General features: G+C 42.9%; 1 protein-coding gene across 1 annotated transcript in view; it reads left to right on the plus strand.

Moving 5' to 3' along the window:
- The window catches only part of LOC132395162 (contactin-associated protein-like 2), a 1,263,978-nt gene that overhangs the window by 315,844 nt on the left and 930,802 nt on the right, over nucleotides 1-17,332 (plus strand). The window contains exons 6-7 of the mRNA XM_059971460.1: nucleotides 12,030-12,214; nucleotides 15,877-16,017. Coding sequence (XP_059827443.1) covers nucleotides 12,030-12,214; nucleotides 15,877-16,017 — 326 coding nt within the window. The remainder of the gene's footprint in view (nucleotides 1-12,029; nucleotides 12,215-15,876; nucleotides 16,018-17,332) is intronic.

The following is a 17,332-nucleotide window of genomic DNA, read 5'->3' on the forward strand; positions in this document are numbered from 1 at the left end:
CTGATGTCAGGTAAAGGCAAGGACATTACTTGGGACGAGGAGGCCACGGCCGCTTTCGTTAAAACCAAGGAAGCCTTGGCAGATGTAAAGATGCTGGTGCACCCCAGAACAGACGTCCTGACCACCCTCACAGTGGACGCATCCGACACAGCAGTCGGTGGGGTGCTGGAGCAGCTCATCGAGGGGCGCTGGCAACCCCTGGCATTCTTCAGCAGGCACCTACTGCCACCCGAACTCAAGTACAGTGCTTTTGACCGGGAGCTGTTGGCACTGTATCTGACAATCCGGCATTTCAGGTACTTCTTAGAAGGCAGGCCGTTCACCGTGTTAATGGACCACAAACCGTTGACCTTCACGTTCACGAAGGTGTCCGATCCCTGGTCGGCTCGCCAGCAGCGACATCTGTCCTACATCTTTGAGTACACGACAGACATCCAGCATGTCTCGGGAAAGGACAACATCATGGTGGACGCACTGTCCAGACCAGCTGTCCAGGCCCTGTTCCTGGGGGTGGACTATGCAGCACTGGTGGAGGCGCAGCAGGCAGACGACGAGATGCCCAGCTACTGGACCGCAGTCTCGGGTTTGCAGCTGCAGGACTTTCTCGTAGGCCCAGGTGATAGGACTCTCCTGTGCGATGTGGCTACCGGCCAACCTCGCCCCATCGTCCCGGCAGCCTGGAGGCGGTGAGTTTTCGACTCCATACACGGTTTGGCACACCCATCTATCAGGACAACCATCCAGTTGGACTCCAGCAAGTTCGCGTGGCACGGACTTCGCAAGCAGGTCAGTGAATGGGCCAGAACGTGCGTGCAGTGCCAAACAGCCAAGGTGCAGCGGCACACTAAAGCCCCGCCGCAGCAGTTCGAACCCACCCACCGGAGGTTCGACCACATTCATGTGGATGTTGTGGGCCCCCTACCAGTGTCCCGAGGAGCGCGGTACCTCCTAACTATGGTAGACCAGTTCACGAGGTGGCCAGAGGCGGTCCCGCTCACCGACACATCTGCTGATTCCTGCGCCTGAGCATTGATCGCAATCTGGGAAGCACGCTTTGGGTACCGGCCCACATTACCTCCGACAGAGGTGCTCAGTTCACCTCCAGCCTGTGGTCGGCTGTGGCCAGCCTGTTGGGAACGCAGCTACACCACACAACTGCCTACCACCCACAGTCAAATGGATTAGTGGAGCGTTTCCACCGTCACTTGAAGTCGGCTCTCATGGCCCGCCTGAGAGGACCTAACTGGGTGGATGAGCTTCCCTGGGTCCTGCTTGGAATTCGCACAGCGCCCAAAGAGGATCTCCACGCCTTGTCAGCCGAGTTGGTGTACGGCGCACCCCTGGCCGTCCTGTGAGAGTTCATACCAGCTGCAAGGGGGCAAAAGGAAGAACCCGCGGCAGTCCTGGACAGGCTATGCGAAAGGCTCGGCAACCTGGCCCCCGTACCAACTTTACAGCACGGACGGACCCCCACACATATACCCAAAGACCTGCAGAACTGTAAATTTGTGTTTGTATGAAGGGGCGGACACCGGGCACTGCTACAGTGGCCGTACAAGGGGCCATACAAGGTGATCAACAACAACGGGTCCACGTAAGTTCTGGACATTGGGGGGAAAGAGGAGGTTTTCACGGTAGACCAACTCAAACCAGCCCATGTGGACTTGGCGCAGCTGGTCGAGGTTCAGGCACCACGACACAGAGGCAGACCTCCCAAGCAGAAACTGATCCAGACTGTGGATATTGGGGGGTGTATCGCCGATTCTGGCAGGGGGGAGGGGTTATGTGGTGACTCACTTTCTGCGCAGGCAAACTAACTCACAAATAGCCAGCGCACGGGGGGAGTCTTTGGTAATGCACCTCTGATGTCATTTCTGCCCGGAGAGGGCGGGCACTAGGGATTTAAATGCCAGCGCCGCAAAATTTGTATAAACTAGTCTCGAGACGACTTACCGACTGCATGTCGTTATTTCAGCACTGTGTGTAGCACATCGCTACAGCACTGCATTTAATGCATTAAATTTCATCTGGCACATTTCCATTCATTCCACCAATCTGTCTGTGTTTCCATGAAGATGTTCACTGTCTTCCTAACAGTTTATCAGGGGATTTATTTCAAGAGGTGTGAGGTAATGTTGCAGCTCTGTACAACTTTGGTTAGCCACACTCCGAGTATTATGTTCATTTCTGGTTGCCTCATTACAGGAAGGATGCAGAAGCTATAGAGAGAGTGCAAAGGAGATTTACCAAGATGCTACCTGGATTAGAGAACATGTCTTTTCAGGAGCGGTTGAGTATGCTAGGGCTTTTGTCATTGGAGCAAAGGAGGAGGAGTGGTGACTTGATAGAGGTTTATTAAAATTGTAAAAGGCATAGATAGAGTGAACAGGTAGTGCATTTATCCCAAGGAGGCAAGAACTAACACCAGATTTTTTTTTAAAACACACTTTCCAGAATACACTGCCAGGGATAGTGGTTGAGGTTGATACATCAGGGACATTAAGAGACTCTTAGATGGGCACAGGCCTGAAAGAAAAATGAAGGATTATAGGGTAAGCAGGAGGAAAGGGTTGTAGAATAGATTTTAAAGTCATTGCAATATTGTGGAACAAAGGGCCTATACTGTGCTGTACTTTTCCATGTTCTAGCTTCGTGCAGTTTGGACAGGAATTTCCAGGTATCGGTGCTCGCATGCACCTATCGCCTTTGCGTTTTTTGTGGTGGAGGCTGCATATTTGGGAGATTCCAGTGAAGTAGCCTAAAGTGAGCAACTGTAGTGAACAACATTATAACTGGTGTCAAATGGTAAGGTGGTGAATCGAATACCAATCAAATACCAAACCAAGTGGATAGTGTCAAGCAGATTGAGAATCGTTACAGCTGCTTTCCTCCAAGCAAGTGGACAGTGTGCCATCACACTCCTGATAGACCCTGTAAATTTTGGAAAGCTTTTATATTTCAGGAGGTAGGCCGCTTATCATTGGATTCTTATTCTTGTTCTTGTTCCAATGTTTTTGTGTCTAGTCTGGTTGAGTTTCTGGCCAGTGTTAAACCTTATGAAGCTAATTGCACTGGACTTGGTCATGGTAACATCATTGAATATCAATGTTTGTGGGCTAAACACCCTCTGGTTGGAAACAGACTTTCTCTAACATTCTTGAATGCCATGAATGCCGTTTGCCACCTATCAAGTCATGGCAGGTAGTTTTTTTTTCTGTGTTGTTACTTCCAGACAGAATAATTTATTTGCCAAGGAGTTCAAGTAGACCTATTTATTCAAAGGATTACAGTCCCGTTGATAAGGCAATAATGCAGAATGTTAAGAAATGAATGCACATCAGTTATATTTCAAGCATTAACTTCATCAAAATGTTTGCCAGTTAAATTCAGTTAATAAATCCATATAGACTTTTCCTGTTCAATCCTTTTTTGTACAAGTAATTGCCAGCTCATTTATGACAGTTCCTCCAACCCCTCTGACAAGCCTGAAGTTGGTGGGTTAATATTTATGCCCTTTCTTCGACAAGTATAATTGGTTTATTATTGTCACATGTACTGAGGTATAGTGAAAAACTGATCCGTACAGGTCAGTTAACATCTTTCCATTGAGGAGGTGCAAGGGAAATCAGAGGTGGAGTGCAGAGTCTAGTGTAACCTGTTTCACAGAAACTGCAGTGCAGGCAGACAATAAGGCAATAAGGCAGGTTGTGAATTTAGGAGTCCATTTTATTTTAAAAGAGGTTCACTCAATAGTCTTACTAAAAGCAGGATAGAAGTTGTTCTTGAGCCTGGTGATATGTGCCTCTATTCTTTTGTATCTGCTACCCAGTGGGAGAGGGAAGGAGGGAGACTGCCTGGAGTGGAGGGGCCTTTGCTTATACAGGCTTCTTCACTGAGGCCGTGAGAAGTTCATAGAGGTTTACATGATGCGCCGAACTGTGTCCAAAACACTACTGTAATTTCTTATGGTCTTGTGCAGAACAGTTACCATACCGAGTTGCAATGCATCCAGTAGGATGCTTTCTATGGTGCATCTATAAAAATCGGTGAGGGTCAATGGGGGAAGGCTGAATTTCCTTAGTTTCCTGAAGAAGTACGGCAGTGATGAGCTTTCTTGTCTGTGGTGTCTACATGGTAACATATGGTGTTCTCCAGCCCTCACAGCACCACCTCAGGTGGACCCTTGAGTCTGAGCATTATTTCCTCAGGGGCAAAGTTAGAGAGTTGCAACCTCATATTTCCAGAGACCCAGGTTCATCGATGCTGTCTGCATGGAGTTTGAACCTGTGTCTGTATAGATTTTCTCTGGCTGCTCTAGGTTATTCAGCCTCCAGAAGGCATTTAGTTGGTGGGTTAACTGGCTGCTGTAAATTACTCTTAGTGGTAAAATCTTCCGGGGTTTTATGGGAACATGGGAACAATAAGATGGGATTACTGATTACTGCAAGAGGGGGATTGATGGGTCAGAGGGTCAAAGTTACTGTTCGGTGTTGTATGGTCCAAAACATTAACAAAATAGTTTGTTAGTGGCTAATGAGGCTGACATGGAAACTGCTGGTGGCTGATGGGGCACAGGGGTAGTTTGTAAGGTATCCGTTTCTTCCAGTGCTTTCCGCAGGACCTCTGACCTCTAAAGCATGGCCTTAAAGTTCTCAATCTCAGCCTGGATGCTCATTCTCCATTCTGAATAGTGATGGGCCAGAGATTATCAGGAGTCGGTAGGGATTTTGCAATTTCTTGAGTACATCTGTCCCCTCAGCGATCTCTTCCCGTGAGAGAGTTCAGAATGGAATCTCAGTTCCAAGAGCACAGTATTGGTTGTGAGAGCAATGCAACCTGCTCAGTGAAGCCAACAGTGTTTAAGTGGGGGATCATTTCTGGGAATGTCGGATGGGAGAACTCGCCCGTGCTGACTTCCTCATCCTTCTGGTAGATCTAAAGGATTTGGCCAAGACCGCATTCATTGTATTTTTTTAGGACCTGCTATGGGATGATGCTCCTTAAGAGAATATGGAAGAACATATAGATCATATATTGTGCCATCTGAGATAGCGATCTACAAGTCCCCTTTCTGTCATTTGACCAACAGCTGTGCTGATGCATTGAAAGTGATGGTGGATTTCATCATCAATGCCTCTGTTTACTGAGGTGAACCTTGAGTTGCACCCATTGGTCCACAATTTCCATGTACTCACCATTATCAGAGGGGAACATGAGGCAGTGAGTGCAGCTTAGTAGAGGACTTCTGTCAAGCAGAGGTTGAGTGTAGAACTCATCCACATGAATGCTTATGAACACAGCGAAACGAGACAGCATTACTCCGGGGTCAAGGTACAAAATGTAGTACCAACTGTCACACACAACACAAAGCACACGTAGCATGTACAAGATAGAAAGATACAGCCACTCAATATAAAAGACCATACTCAAGCCATTCAATGCTGCTGTAATCACAGATGACCACTACAGAGCTAGCGTAATGCTGAGCGAACACTGGTTGGGGCAGTACCGACTCCAGTGTGGACGCCACATCACACTGCCCCTGGTGGCACCTGCCCTGACACCTCTTCCTGGCAGCTGTAAACAGGCAACACCAGAGCTTGAGGCCTCGTCCTCGCACATACAAAAGAGTAAGCAGATATAGGATATCAGTAAAATAAAACTATGTAAAATATATATGTATATCGTCCAGACCGTGAGTCCATCACTCTGCCGTTTGAACACGGGGTGGGGGGGGTAGCACAAACTCCAGCCCGAATACTGCGCCACCCCTGCTGGAGCATGCCAGCTATACCTTTCTCCTGGCGGCTGTGAACAGACAGAACTACGACCGAGGCCTTTCAGCTCTCCTGCCACCAGCCACTGCTCACTGCCAATAAATCAGTAAATCGAACGAGAAGCATTCCGTATTACAATATCCAAAAGGGTCTTGTCCTTATAAGAAAAGTGACCAGGACAGTCACTTGCCATTAGACTGTGAGCCGCCTTTAGTCCAGGCAGCACCACATTGCACACCTCCTGCATTCTCTCCACCAGTGAGCAACTCGCCGATGGGGTACACTCGCAGTACTTTGAGTTTTTAATATTCAGCATGATCTTGCAATCATTAAAAATGCATTTAAATACAACTTCTATGGAAAGTTGAATTTTAATGTTGTTACAAGATTATTTCTTTGAGGTCCCACAGAATATTCTCCCCTTCCTAGAGATAGGTGATGAGCTATGGATTTGTATTTGAAGATCTTCATCACTGAGCTTTAGGATTTCATATGATTTTACAGTGTTTTTCCATCAGCTGTTGAACATCTTTCTTTCTCTGATAACTTTACCCCCACTGCTTCTGGTTGTCAGTGGAATTATTGTTCCACCCAATGTGATTGGGCGATAATATTATATTCCTCTGCAGCTTCCACTTTTACTTGCCTGAATAGCCCATGATGCATTCCATCTGGACCAGTAATTTATCCACTGAAAGCACAGCCAGCCTTTCTGGTACTTATACTTTATTGCTATTGTTTTGACCATCCAGTACTTGTTACAGTTCAAAAGTCTTGTTAAGACTTCAATAGCATCTTCCCCCTCAGCCTGATCCCTGTCCAGAGATGAAAACATGCTTCAAAGATGTGTGAAATGCTTTCTTTCTCCATGCTTATCAACCTGTGTCAATATTTTCAGTTGGTGACATACTGTGGCTTAGGAAAATATAACAGCTGTGCTAGCCCCTCAGAGTATATGTTCATCAAGCTTACTGGAACAAGTTCAAAGGTTTCAAAATACTTCCTATTTCTCTTAAGAGCAAGAGCTGGAAGCAGTCACCTGTGTCAGTAGTAGGGTGTCATCAGGACCATGTCTGCATTCACTGTTCAGTGGGTAACCAAGAGATGTCATGAAGCACACCGTCAGCCACCTTGCAGACATGATCCTTTTGTTGAGCAATGATCTACACTCATAGAACATAGAACTTTACCACACAGGAACAGATCCTTCGACCCACAATGGTGCACTGAACCAGCTAAAAAGCAAGTCAAAAACACCCAAGTACTAAACCCTCCTACCTGCATAATGTCCATGTCCCACTTTCTTCCTCACATCTATGTGCCTATCTAAACACCTCCTAAAAGCTTCCAATATATTTGCCTCTATCTCCATACCAGACAGTGCATTCCAGGCATCTACCACTCTCTGAGTAAAAACTTTACCCCTCACATCTTCTTTGAACCTACCCCCTCTCACCTTCACTGCATGCCCTCTGGTATTAGACATTTCAGCCCTGGGAAACAGATGCTCCCTGTCTGTTCTATCTCTGGCTCTCCGCTCAGCCTCCATCACTCCAGAGAAGACAAGCCAAACTTATCCAAACTCTCATGGTAACATATACCCTCTAAACCATGCAGGATCCTGGTAAACTTCTTCAGCACTCTTGTCAAAGTTTCAACATCCTTCCTATAGTAGGGCTACCAGAACAATTTGCAATACTCTAGATGTGGCTTAAAGTTGCAACATAACCTCTTGATGTTTGAACTCAGACATCTTACTGACGTATAGCCCCTTTCAAGCAGCTATGAACTTGGACCCTAAGATCTCTCTGCTCAGCAATACTATTAAGGATCTTGCCCTTAACAATGTATTGTCTCCTTGATTTTCCCTACCAAGGTGCAGCACTTCACATTTATGGGGGTTAAACTCCATCTGCCATTTCTCTGTCTTTATAAGCAACCGATCTGTTGCGTGCTGTATTCTTTGCCAGTCTTCTACACTATCCACTGCTCCTCCGATCTTGGTATCATCCACAAACTTAAATATCACAAACAACAGAAGTCCCTTCACAGATCCCTGTGGGACACAGCTAACTGCAGACCTCCAGCTCGAGGAAGTTGCTTCAGCCTTGTCTTCTGTGCACAAACCAGATCGGAATCTGTCTCTTGCCTCCTTCAATAACTTGGGGTCAATCCCATCAGGCTCCGGGGATTTATCCACCTCAATACACAGTAGGAGGTCCAACACGTGGCCTCTAAATGCCATAACATATTTATACACTCAGCACTGATCTCCTGGTCAACCCTGTCCTTTTCCTTTGTAAATACTGAAACAAAGTACTCATTAAGTAGCTCACTCACATTCTCAGCATCCAAGTAAATGTTCCCCTTTTATTCTTGAGTGGTCCTACCCTCTCACTTGTTATCCTCTTGCTTTTAATGTATGTATTGGGATTCACCTTAATCCTACTTGCCAAGGATTTTTCATGACCCCTCCTGGCTTTCCTAATTCCCTTCTTTAGTTCTTTTCTGGCTTCTTTATACTCATCATGTGCTTTGTTTGATCCTAACTTCTGAAGCTTTAGATACTTTTCCTTTTTCTTCGTGACTATATTTATCATCTCTCCGGACATCCATGATTCTCTTATCTTTCCATCCCTGTCCCTCCTTCTAAGAGGAACATAACTTTCCTGTAATCTGTACAATTGATCTCTAAGCACCTTCAGCATGTCTGATGTGGACTTGTCAGAACGAAAGGTGTTCCCTTTCAACTCTTCTTAGTTCCTGCCTAATGCCCTCATAATTTGCCTCACTCCAATTTGAAACTGTCCTGCAAGGACCATGACCAGCCTTGTCAATATCTATCCTGAAAATTAAGGAGTGGTGGTCACTGTTCCCTAACGGCTCACCCACTAAAAGGTCAGTCGCCTGACCAGGTACTTTACCCAACACCAGTTCCAGTACAACCCCTCCTTTCGTTAGACCATCCACATATTGATTTAAGAACTCTCAGCAAATTCTGACCCATCAAAACCCCTTACACTAGGAAGGTCTCTGTTTATGTTAGGGAAGTTGAAATCCCCCATGACAACAACCCTATTATTTTTATGTATTTCCTTAATCTGATTGCACACATCTGTTCCTCAATGTTCTGATGGCTATTGAGGGTCTGTAGTACAATCCTATCAGTGTAATTGCACCTTCCTATTCCTGAGTTCCACCCAAATGGAATCAGTCTCTGACCCCTCCATTATGTCTCCCCTGAGTGTAGCTGTGATATTGCCCGATTAGCAGTGCAACTACCCACTCCCATTATTTACTCCCTTCTCTATTGTTTCTAAAACTTCAAAAGCCCGGTACATTAATCGCCCATTCTTGGCGCTCTTCCCACCCCATTTCTCAGACATCAGTGATCACCCCATTCTCCCACCATCTTAACAGGGATAGAGTTTCTCTTGTCCTTATCTACCATCCCATGAGCCTCCATATGAAACACATCATTCTCTGCAAATTACGCCATCTCCAAAGGGATCATACCATCAGACACGCCTTTACCTCACACATCCCTCCCTCCGTGATTCCCTTGTCAATTCATCCCTCCCCATTAATCTCCATCCCAGCACTTACTCCTGCAGATGGGTAATACTTCACTTACAAATTTGAGGGGGTCATCTATTGTATCCGGTGCCCCTGAAGCAGACTCCTCTACGTCGGTGAGATCTGGTGTAAATTTGGAGATCGCTTCGTCAAGCACCTCCACTCCATCTGCCAAAAAATGAATTTCCCGGTGGCCAACCATTTTAATTCCTTTTCCCATTCTTGTTCTGACATGTTGATTCATGACCTCATTTGTGCCATGATTAGGCCACTCTCATATTCCATTTGGGTAGCTGCCAATCTGATGGCATGAACATCAATTTCTCCTTTTGGAAAAATAAAAATCCCACTTCCTTCCACTTCTTTTATTCCCTACTCTGAATGCTTAGCTCTTCTCAGCTGCTTATTGCCTCCCCTTTGTGCACCCCCCCATAGAATCATTGAAATCTGCAGCACATTACAGGCCCTTTGGCCCATGATATTGTGTGAACCATGTAACTTACACTAGAAACTTCCTAGAATTACTCTATCACATAGCCCTCTATTTTTCTAAGCTCCATGTACCTAAAAGTCTCTTAAAAGATCCTCCTTCTTCCCTTTCTCCTGGGGTCCTGTAGGGTGATGTAATTGGTAACAGATGACGCATATTGTTCATAATTGACATAATTCATATATACTATCATTGAATCGTTGTGTTCACTTTAAGGCTACCTCCACACAAGACTGGATAATTTTGAAAATGTCGGTTTTGCGTAAAAACGATAGGCATCCACACTAAGCATTTTTGAAAACACTTCTGTCCACATTAAAACAGATATTTCAGCGAACCTCCTCCTCCTGTGCATGCGCAGGACACATCTACTGAAAACAAACAATATGTTTTGGTGTTGAATCTCGCTGTAAAAGACCTGGTACGTGTTTGTTCAGTTACAGACTAGAAAAACTTAAACAATGGACAGCTATTGGCTCTCGTGCAGGAGGACTTAAAAGTAAAAAAAAAACAGATACTGGACCGTATGGAGGCAACTGACAGGGTGTTCACGGATTGTATGACCCGGCTGATGACGAATATTGAAAAGCTGACTAACTCTGTTGCATTAATAAAGCACCTTGTTAAATGTATAAAACATGTCTGCATCAGTGTTATCTTGTGTTTCCATACAATGTTACATTAGGCTGTTACACATCTATTGTCAGAGAAGTACTTGCATAAGTAGGTAAAGCACCTTCATACAAGCAAGGACAGAAATCAGGGCAAAATATGTATACTTATTTATTCAGTAAGTCATGGGCCAAAGTATTTGGTGAGTACATTTCTAACTCTTCTGGCTTCAGTCTCGCCGCCATCTGTTCTGAAATTGTTAGGTTGCGTTCAAGAAAACAATGAAATGGCGCGCTGCCATCACCATCTGTTCCGGTAAATCATGATGTCATTTTCAGAGTTCTCCGGTTACCCCATCCACACTGCTCCTGCCAATACGGCATTCTCAAATTTACACACTCTGGAGGGTGTTTTAGAAAAGCTCCATTTTCGGGGGAGGAAAATGCCATTTTAGTGTGGATGGAGGGTCAAAACGAAGAAAAAAAGTTTTGGTTATGGATTTATCCGGTCTAGTGTTGACATAGCCTCAGTGATGATGTCTCATGAAATGATGTCAATGTAAGGCAACTGCTTTTTGTTTTGCTCATAATGAAAGTAAAAGGCAGCAGCTTTTGCTAAGCGTCTTTTCCTTTCCTTCCTTCCTTCCTTTCCAACCCTTTACCTTTCCCGCCCATCTGGCTTCACCTATCACACTCTAGCTCTCGCCCTTTCCCTCCTTCCAGCTTATTATTCTGGCATCTTTCGGCCTTCCTTTCCAGTCCTGAAGAAGGAACCTGGCCCAAAACATTGGATGTCTATTCATTTCCGTGAATGCTACCTGACCTACCGAGTTCCTCCAGCACTTTGTGTGTTGCAAAGATTCACAAACCTTTCTTTTTGCTATTCCCCATTCCAGAGAGCTTTTTTACAGTCCCCAGATTCATTTTCCAAGTTAAATATTATATTCTGTTCTAAATTTACAATGATATGCCCTAGTGAAATCAGTTGTTACTTTCTGTTTGAAAATATGAACTTGAAAAGGTTACACTAAATGATGAGGGCAGGAGACGCGGGGTGGAACAACATAAAATCAGCTTACTATCTTATCTCAGCAGTACGCACTGATCAGGTGGTGTCAGTTACTAAGAAGAAGAACAGGTACACTGTGTTGAATAGTATACTGATTCCAGGCACTTTACTGAAGAACCTTTCTGGTGTGTGAAATAAGGCCACTCTCCTTTGATTCAGCAACATGTCTACCTCATCAGTATTAAAGGGCAATCAGTACCCAACTCTTCAGTATTAATGCAAACAAAATTCTTGCCTCTATATTATGATCATGGCATGTTTGTCAGTAGGAAAGACTGAGTTTTCATTGAAACATATCAGATTTGTGTGCCATAATTAACAGTCAGAGGTTTGTGCCACTGGATTTTGATTTCTGCTATTGTCTATATCATAATGCCTGATGATATACTTCTGGCTCTCAGTACCATGACTGCAGCTTCCAATTGAATAATTTTATCTATGTGATCCCTTAACTTTCCATTTTAGTGGAAGAACTGCAACTGACAAGTTTCTATTATTAACTCCAGGTAGTAATCAGCACAGCTCTATCAACGGTGACACATCTGTGACAACTGGCAGCCTGCTAGATGACTATCACTGGCACTCTGTCATTATTGAGCGGTATGGTCGCAATATCAACTTCACACTGGACCGGGAGACCCTACATTTCCGGACCAATGGAGAATTTGACCATTTGGATCTTGACTATGAGGTAAGAAATCACAGGTTTTTTGAATAAAAAAAAAGGGGTGCATTTAATCCAGTTTTTGAAAGAAAATGAGAGGTTAACATATTGGACACAAATCCTCAACATATGTACATAAATACTGACTAAATGTTTAAACATTTCTAATAGAATGAGTTTTCATTTAAGAATTCCAAAATGAAAATTTGATTGAATGACATGGAATAACATTTGGGTGGACTGCATTTCACCCTTTGCAAGTTGGCATTGATTTTCTCCTTTGTCAGGTGGTTGCAGAGAGTAGGTTTTCAATTCATTTGGCAATGGTGAAAGATTGAACAAAAGACCAAGACTTATTGTATTTAATCTGTATTACAAGTCAAATCAGTTTTCAGGAGATAATAAATCATATGTACTGTGTTACTGGAAGAGAGTCCACTTTTTGACAGAGGAACAGGAGAATTATTATTTCCCAGTGGAATAGTGGAAAAAGTTACTTCACTATGCAGAACTCCTCATGGTCTTAGGAGTTATTGAGTTGAGAGGGAACTGTGAGGAGGGGTGCCAATCATTGTAGTATTGTGAGTTTGATCTCACCACTGGTGAATTGGTTCACAGGTTAGTTCATTAACTGTTCTCAGATACTGTTTTCTAAATGAATGTGCAAATCAAATTGCAGAGAGAAAATGCATCTTTAAAGATCTTTTTCATTACAAATGGTATAACTTGCAATATGATCCCAGCAGTCTGGTATATTTGCATGCAAAATCATTATTACCAACATTTTGTGTCTATAGCTTCTATTTTACTTGCCAGTAAACTAACTTTGCTGGTTTCTAGGTTTTCACTATCCTGACAATTGAATGAAATTGAAAGAGAATGCTACAAAATGAGGATCTCATTATAGGTGCTTGTTTTAGTGCATTAGATACACCAATTGTATTCATGTGCAAAATGCCATTGGCCTTTAAATTACACTGCATTTTTTTAATGGGCCAAATTTTGCTGAGAGATGTCAGCAATTACCTGTGGAACTGATGATAATTGCTTGTGTATGACTGAACAACTTTGGAATATTCATGTAAATATTAAGTTGCAGTCTGTGGTGCACAAATGTACCCTGTTATTGGACATCTCAGAGGTCCAGTGGGGAGCCTGGATCTCTGTTAATTTCCCACTGCTTATGGTGAGAAATTCATGAGATTAGTCCAACACAGTTTAAACTTGATTCAGGGAATGCGCCCCTGGTGATTTTAATGGAGGGTTATCTTCAAATGTCCAAGGCAAATAGTTGCTCATTTTTTGTAATTATCTGTGTGTGCTCAATACGTCTGAGCTAAGTAATTTAGTGTTTTCAGAATCTTTATTGAGTTTTTTTTAAATCATTTTGGAAATGCTTGATAATTATAAAAAGTTTCTGAATATCATTAAATCAAATATTTTGAGTATCAGGTAAGTTGGAACTTCGCTTCTCACTGGCACTCCACTCAGCCTTGTATCAGCTGGACAGCAGCAATACCTGTATCAAGCATCAGGCTGCTCATTTATTGATTGGAGATCAGGGTTCAACACAATCATATCAAATTCAAAACCTGGGCCTCCATACCTCCCTCTGCCACTGGATCCTAGAATTCTTCACAGGAAGACCACAGTCATTGTGGATGAGAAATAACATCTCTTCCTCACTGACGATCAGCACTGGCGCACCTAAGGGCCCACTGCTCTACTCTCTCTACACCCATGACTGTGTGGCTAGGCATAGCTCAAGTGCCAATCTATAAATCTGCAAATGTGGCAAGCATTGTTGGCAGAAATTTAGATGGTGATGAGGAGGCATACAGGAGTGGTGTTACATCAACAAACTTGCACACAAGGTCAGTAAGACCAAGGAGCTGACTGTGCTCTTCAGAAAGAGGAATTTGAGGGAGTGCACACATCCTTATTGAGGTAATAGCAGTGGAAAGAGTGACCAGTTTCAAATTCCTGGATGTCAACATTTCTGAAGATCTATCCTGGGGCCCAATATATTGATGCAATTACTCAACAGCATCGTTTGAGGAGCCTTGCTATGTCAGAGAGACTTTTGCAGATTTCTACAGATGTACCTTGGAGAACATTTTAACTGGTTGCATCACTGTCTGGTATGAAGACATCAGTGCACAGGATCTGAAAAAGCTGCAGTAAGTTGTAAACTCAATCAGCTCATCATGGACACTAGCCTCCCCATCATCGGAGATGGCTTCAAAAGGCTTCTGCTGTTTTACAGGGCCCTGGTGAGACCACACCTGGAGTATTGTGTTCAGTTTTGGTCTTCAAATTTGAGGAAAGACATTCTTGCTATTGAGGGAGTGCAACATAGGTTCACGAGGTTAATTCCTGGGATGGCGGGACTGTCGTATGTTGGAAGATTGGAGTGACTGGGCTTGTATACACTGGAATTTAGAAGGATGAGAGGGGATCTGATTGAAACATATAAGATTATTAAGGGATTGGACATGCTCGAGGCAGGAAACATGTTCCCGATGTTGGGGGAGTCCAGAACCAGAGGCCACAGTTTAAAAATAAGGGGTGGGCCATTTAGAACGGAGTTGAGGAAGAAACTTTTTCACCCAGAGAGTTATGGATCTATGGAATACTCTGCCTCAGAAAGCAGTGGAGGCCAATTCTCTGGATGCTTTCAAGAAAGAGTTAGATAGAGCTCTTAAAGATAGCGGAGTTAAGGGATATGGGGAGAAGGCAGGAACGGGGTATTGATTGTGGATGATCAGCCATGATCACATTGAATGGCGTTGCTGGCTCAAAGGCCAAATGGCCTACTCCTGCACCTATTGTCTATTGTCATCTCAAAAAGGTGGCATCTGTCATTAAGGAGTCCAACATCCAGGATATGTCCTCTTCTGACTGCTGCCATCTAGCAGGACATACAGGAGCCTGAAGCTACACACTCAATGTTTCAGGAAGTGCTTCTTCCCCACCACAATCGGACCTCTGAATGGGCAATATACAAACCCATGTACACTGCCTCAGTAGTTTTTTAAAATTTTCTTTGCTCTCTATTTGCACTACCTATATAATTTAATTGTTATATATGCTTGCTATTGCAATCTATAGTTTCATTTGATACTATGTATTGCAATGTACTCCTGCCGCTAAAAGACAAATTTCATGTCATATGCCAATGATACCTAACGTGATTCTAATTCCGATTCTACTGCTCAGTGGAGAGCGCAGGGTGGTCGAATGCTGATGGCAAATTCCAGGCCAATTATATTAATAGTAGTTGATATTGATGATATCAATCTGCACAAAATTGTCAAATTTAAATAATACTGCCAAATAATGAAGTGTTCTTGCATTTTTTTGGCATTTAAGAAAGGCTTTGGACTAGTCTCACAGAATTTGCTGTCGTTGCTGTCGGTGAGGGGCATAATTCCTGCCAAAAGTTTGATTAGAAAATCATCCTCATTGTAAGTCAATGAAGCATAACCAAGAAATTTTATGAACTGGCCAGAGGTGATTACGAAGAATAGTAAATAAGTTTGAATAATTCTAACTAATTTAGTACAAGGAAACATTTAGCCTGTCATAATCCATTTTTGTCATGATAACATGCTGTAAGATTTGCAGTTTAATATGTAAAACTTTCTGCATGCATATGAAATATAAAATCATTTTGTTTATCCTTCAAGCTCAGTTTCGGGGGAATGCCATTTTCCGGAAAGCCAAGCTTCAATGGAAAAAATTTCAAAGGTTGCATGGAGACTATAAATTACAATGGAGTGAACATCACTGACCTGGCCAGGAGGAGGAAGCTAGACACATCTAAAGTGGTGAGATCATGAGCAGGGTCAAAATAATTTTATATCTGAAATGAGGTGGCTAAAGTTATGCCCAGCAGATGAAAACAAGGTCCTGTTGAATGAACTGCATAAACACCCAGAGATAATCAATTAGCATTGAAAATTTTAAAAATAAGCTGTTTGTAGATTATTGTAATTTTTATTGACACTCTAAATTCTGTGTGAGATGCTCATTGCAAAATTGTTAATTTCTGTAGGACTTCTGTTAAATTCTTTTAATGTAGCATTGCTGCTGTCGGATTAAATCATTTACAGTATACAGTATGTTACTTTTTTATATGAAAAAGACTTTTTGTGTGAATAAGACTTTTAAATCTTATCTGTAATTTCATTAGAACAAAGAACATAGAACAGTTTTTGGTCAGCAATGTTTTGTCACCTTTGTAAACGTACTCCATGATCGATCTAACACTTCCCTCCTACACCAACCATAAAACTCCATTTTGCTTTCATTACATGCTTATCTAAGACATAAATGTCCTTATTGTATCAGCCTCTATTATCACTCTGGTTTACAGGCATGACCACTCTCCTTATAATAAGTCTTTCTCTGATAGGTCTCCTAAATTTTTCTCCACTCAACTTAAATGGATGTGCTCTGGTATTTGTCATTGCTAACCTAAGAAAAGACATTGACTGTCTATACCAACGATGTCCACTTAAAGTTTCAAGATTTCTGCAAAAATGTGAAGCGTGAATTACTCCCAGGCTTGAGACGATACTATTTTGCAATGCCACTGCTACAATATATGAAAGAGCAGCTGCTGGTGACAGGCCTTTTATTCCCCATTAAAGTACTGTTCTTAATGACAGTATGGGACAAGAAGTTTTTGGATGGGACAGGTAGTTCAATGCGGTTTGCTGAATGTCTGAGCCACATTTTTGCATTAGCTGCGGCTGTATGGTATTTTCCAGAAATAGTTCGAAACATTTGGCTCATTATTCTCCAGTCAATTATTTCAGCTGTTGCTTAGCAGCATCTGAAGAATAGGTGGTCTTCATGTCAGCACTTAAACGAGGAAGGCACTTTTCTGTAGTACTGTGAAAATGCCAGAGTTTGTAGGTACCATCGTTTGAGTAAGTCTTTAAATTGATTACCCACTTGAGTTAGCATGGTGAGAGGTGGATAATTAAGGACATCTGAAAAGAAATGAAACATATTTCAATTATTTTAAAATTATACATTAACTTAAGTAATATAAATTGATTAATTCCACTAACTTTAAGTAGAGCATGAGGGAGAAAAGAAACAATTACTTACACTTACTGTAAATTTTAATCCTGG

This window comes from Hypanus sabinus, chromosome 6 (assembly GCF_030144855.1).
Source record: "Hypanus sabinus isolate sHypSab1 chromosome 6, sHypSab1.hap1, whole genome shotgun sequence".
Lineage (NCBI taxonomy): Eukaryota > Metazoa > Chordata > Chondrichthyes > Myliobatiformes > Dasyatidae > Hypanus > Hypanus sabinus.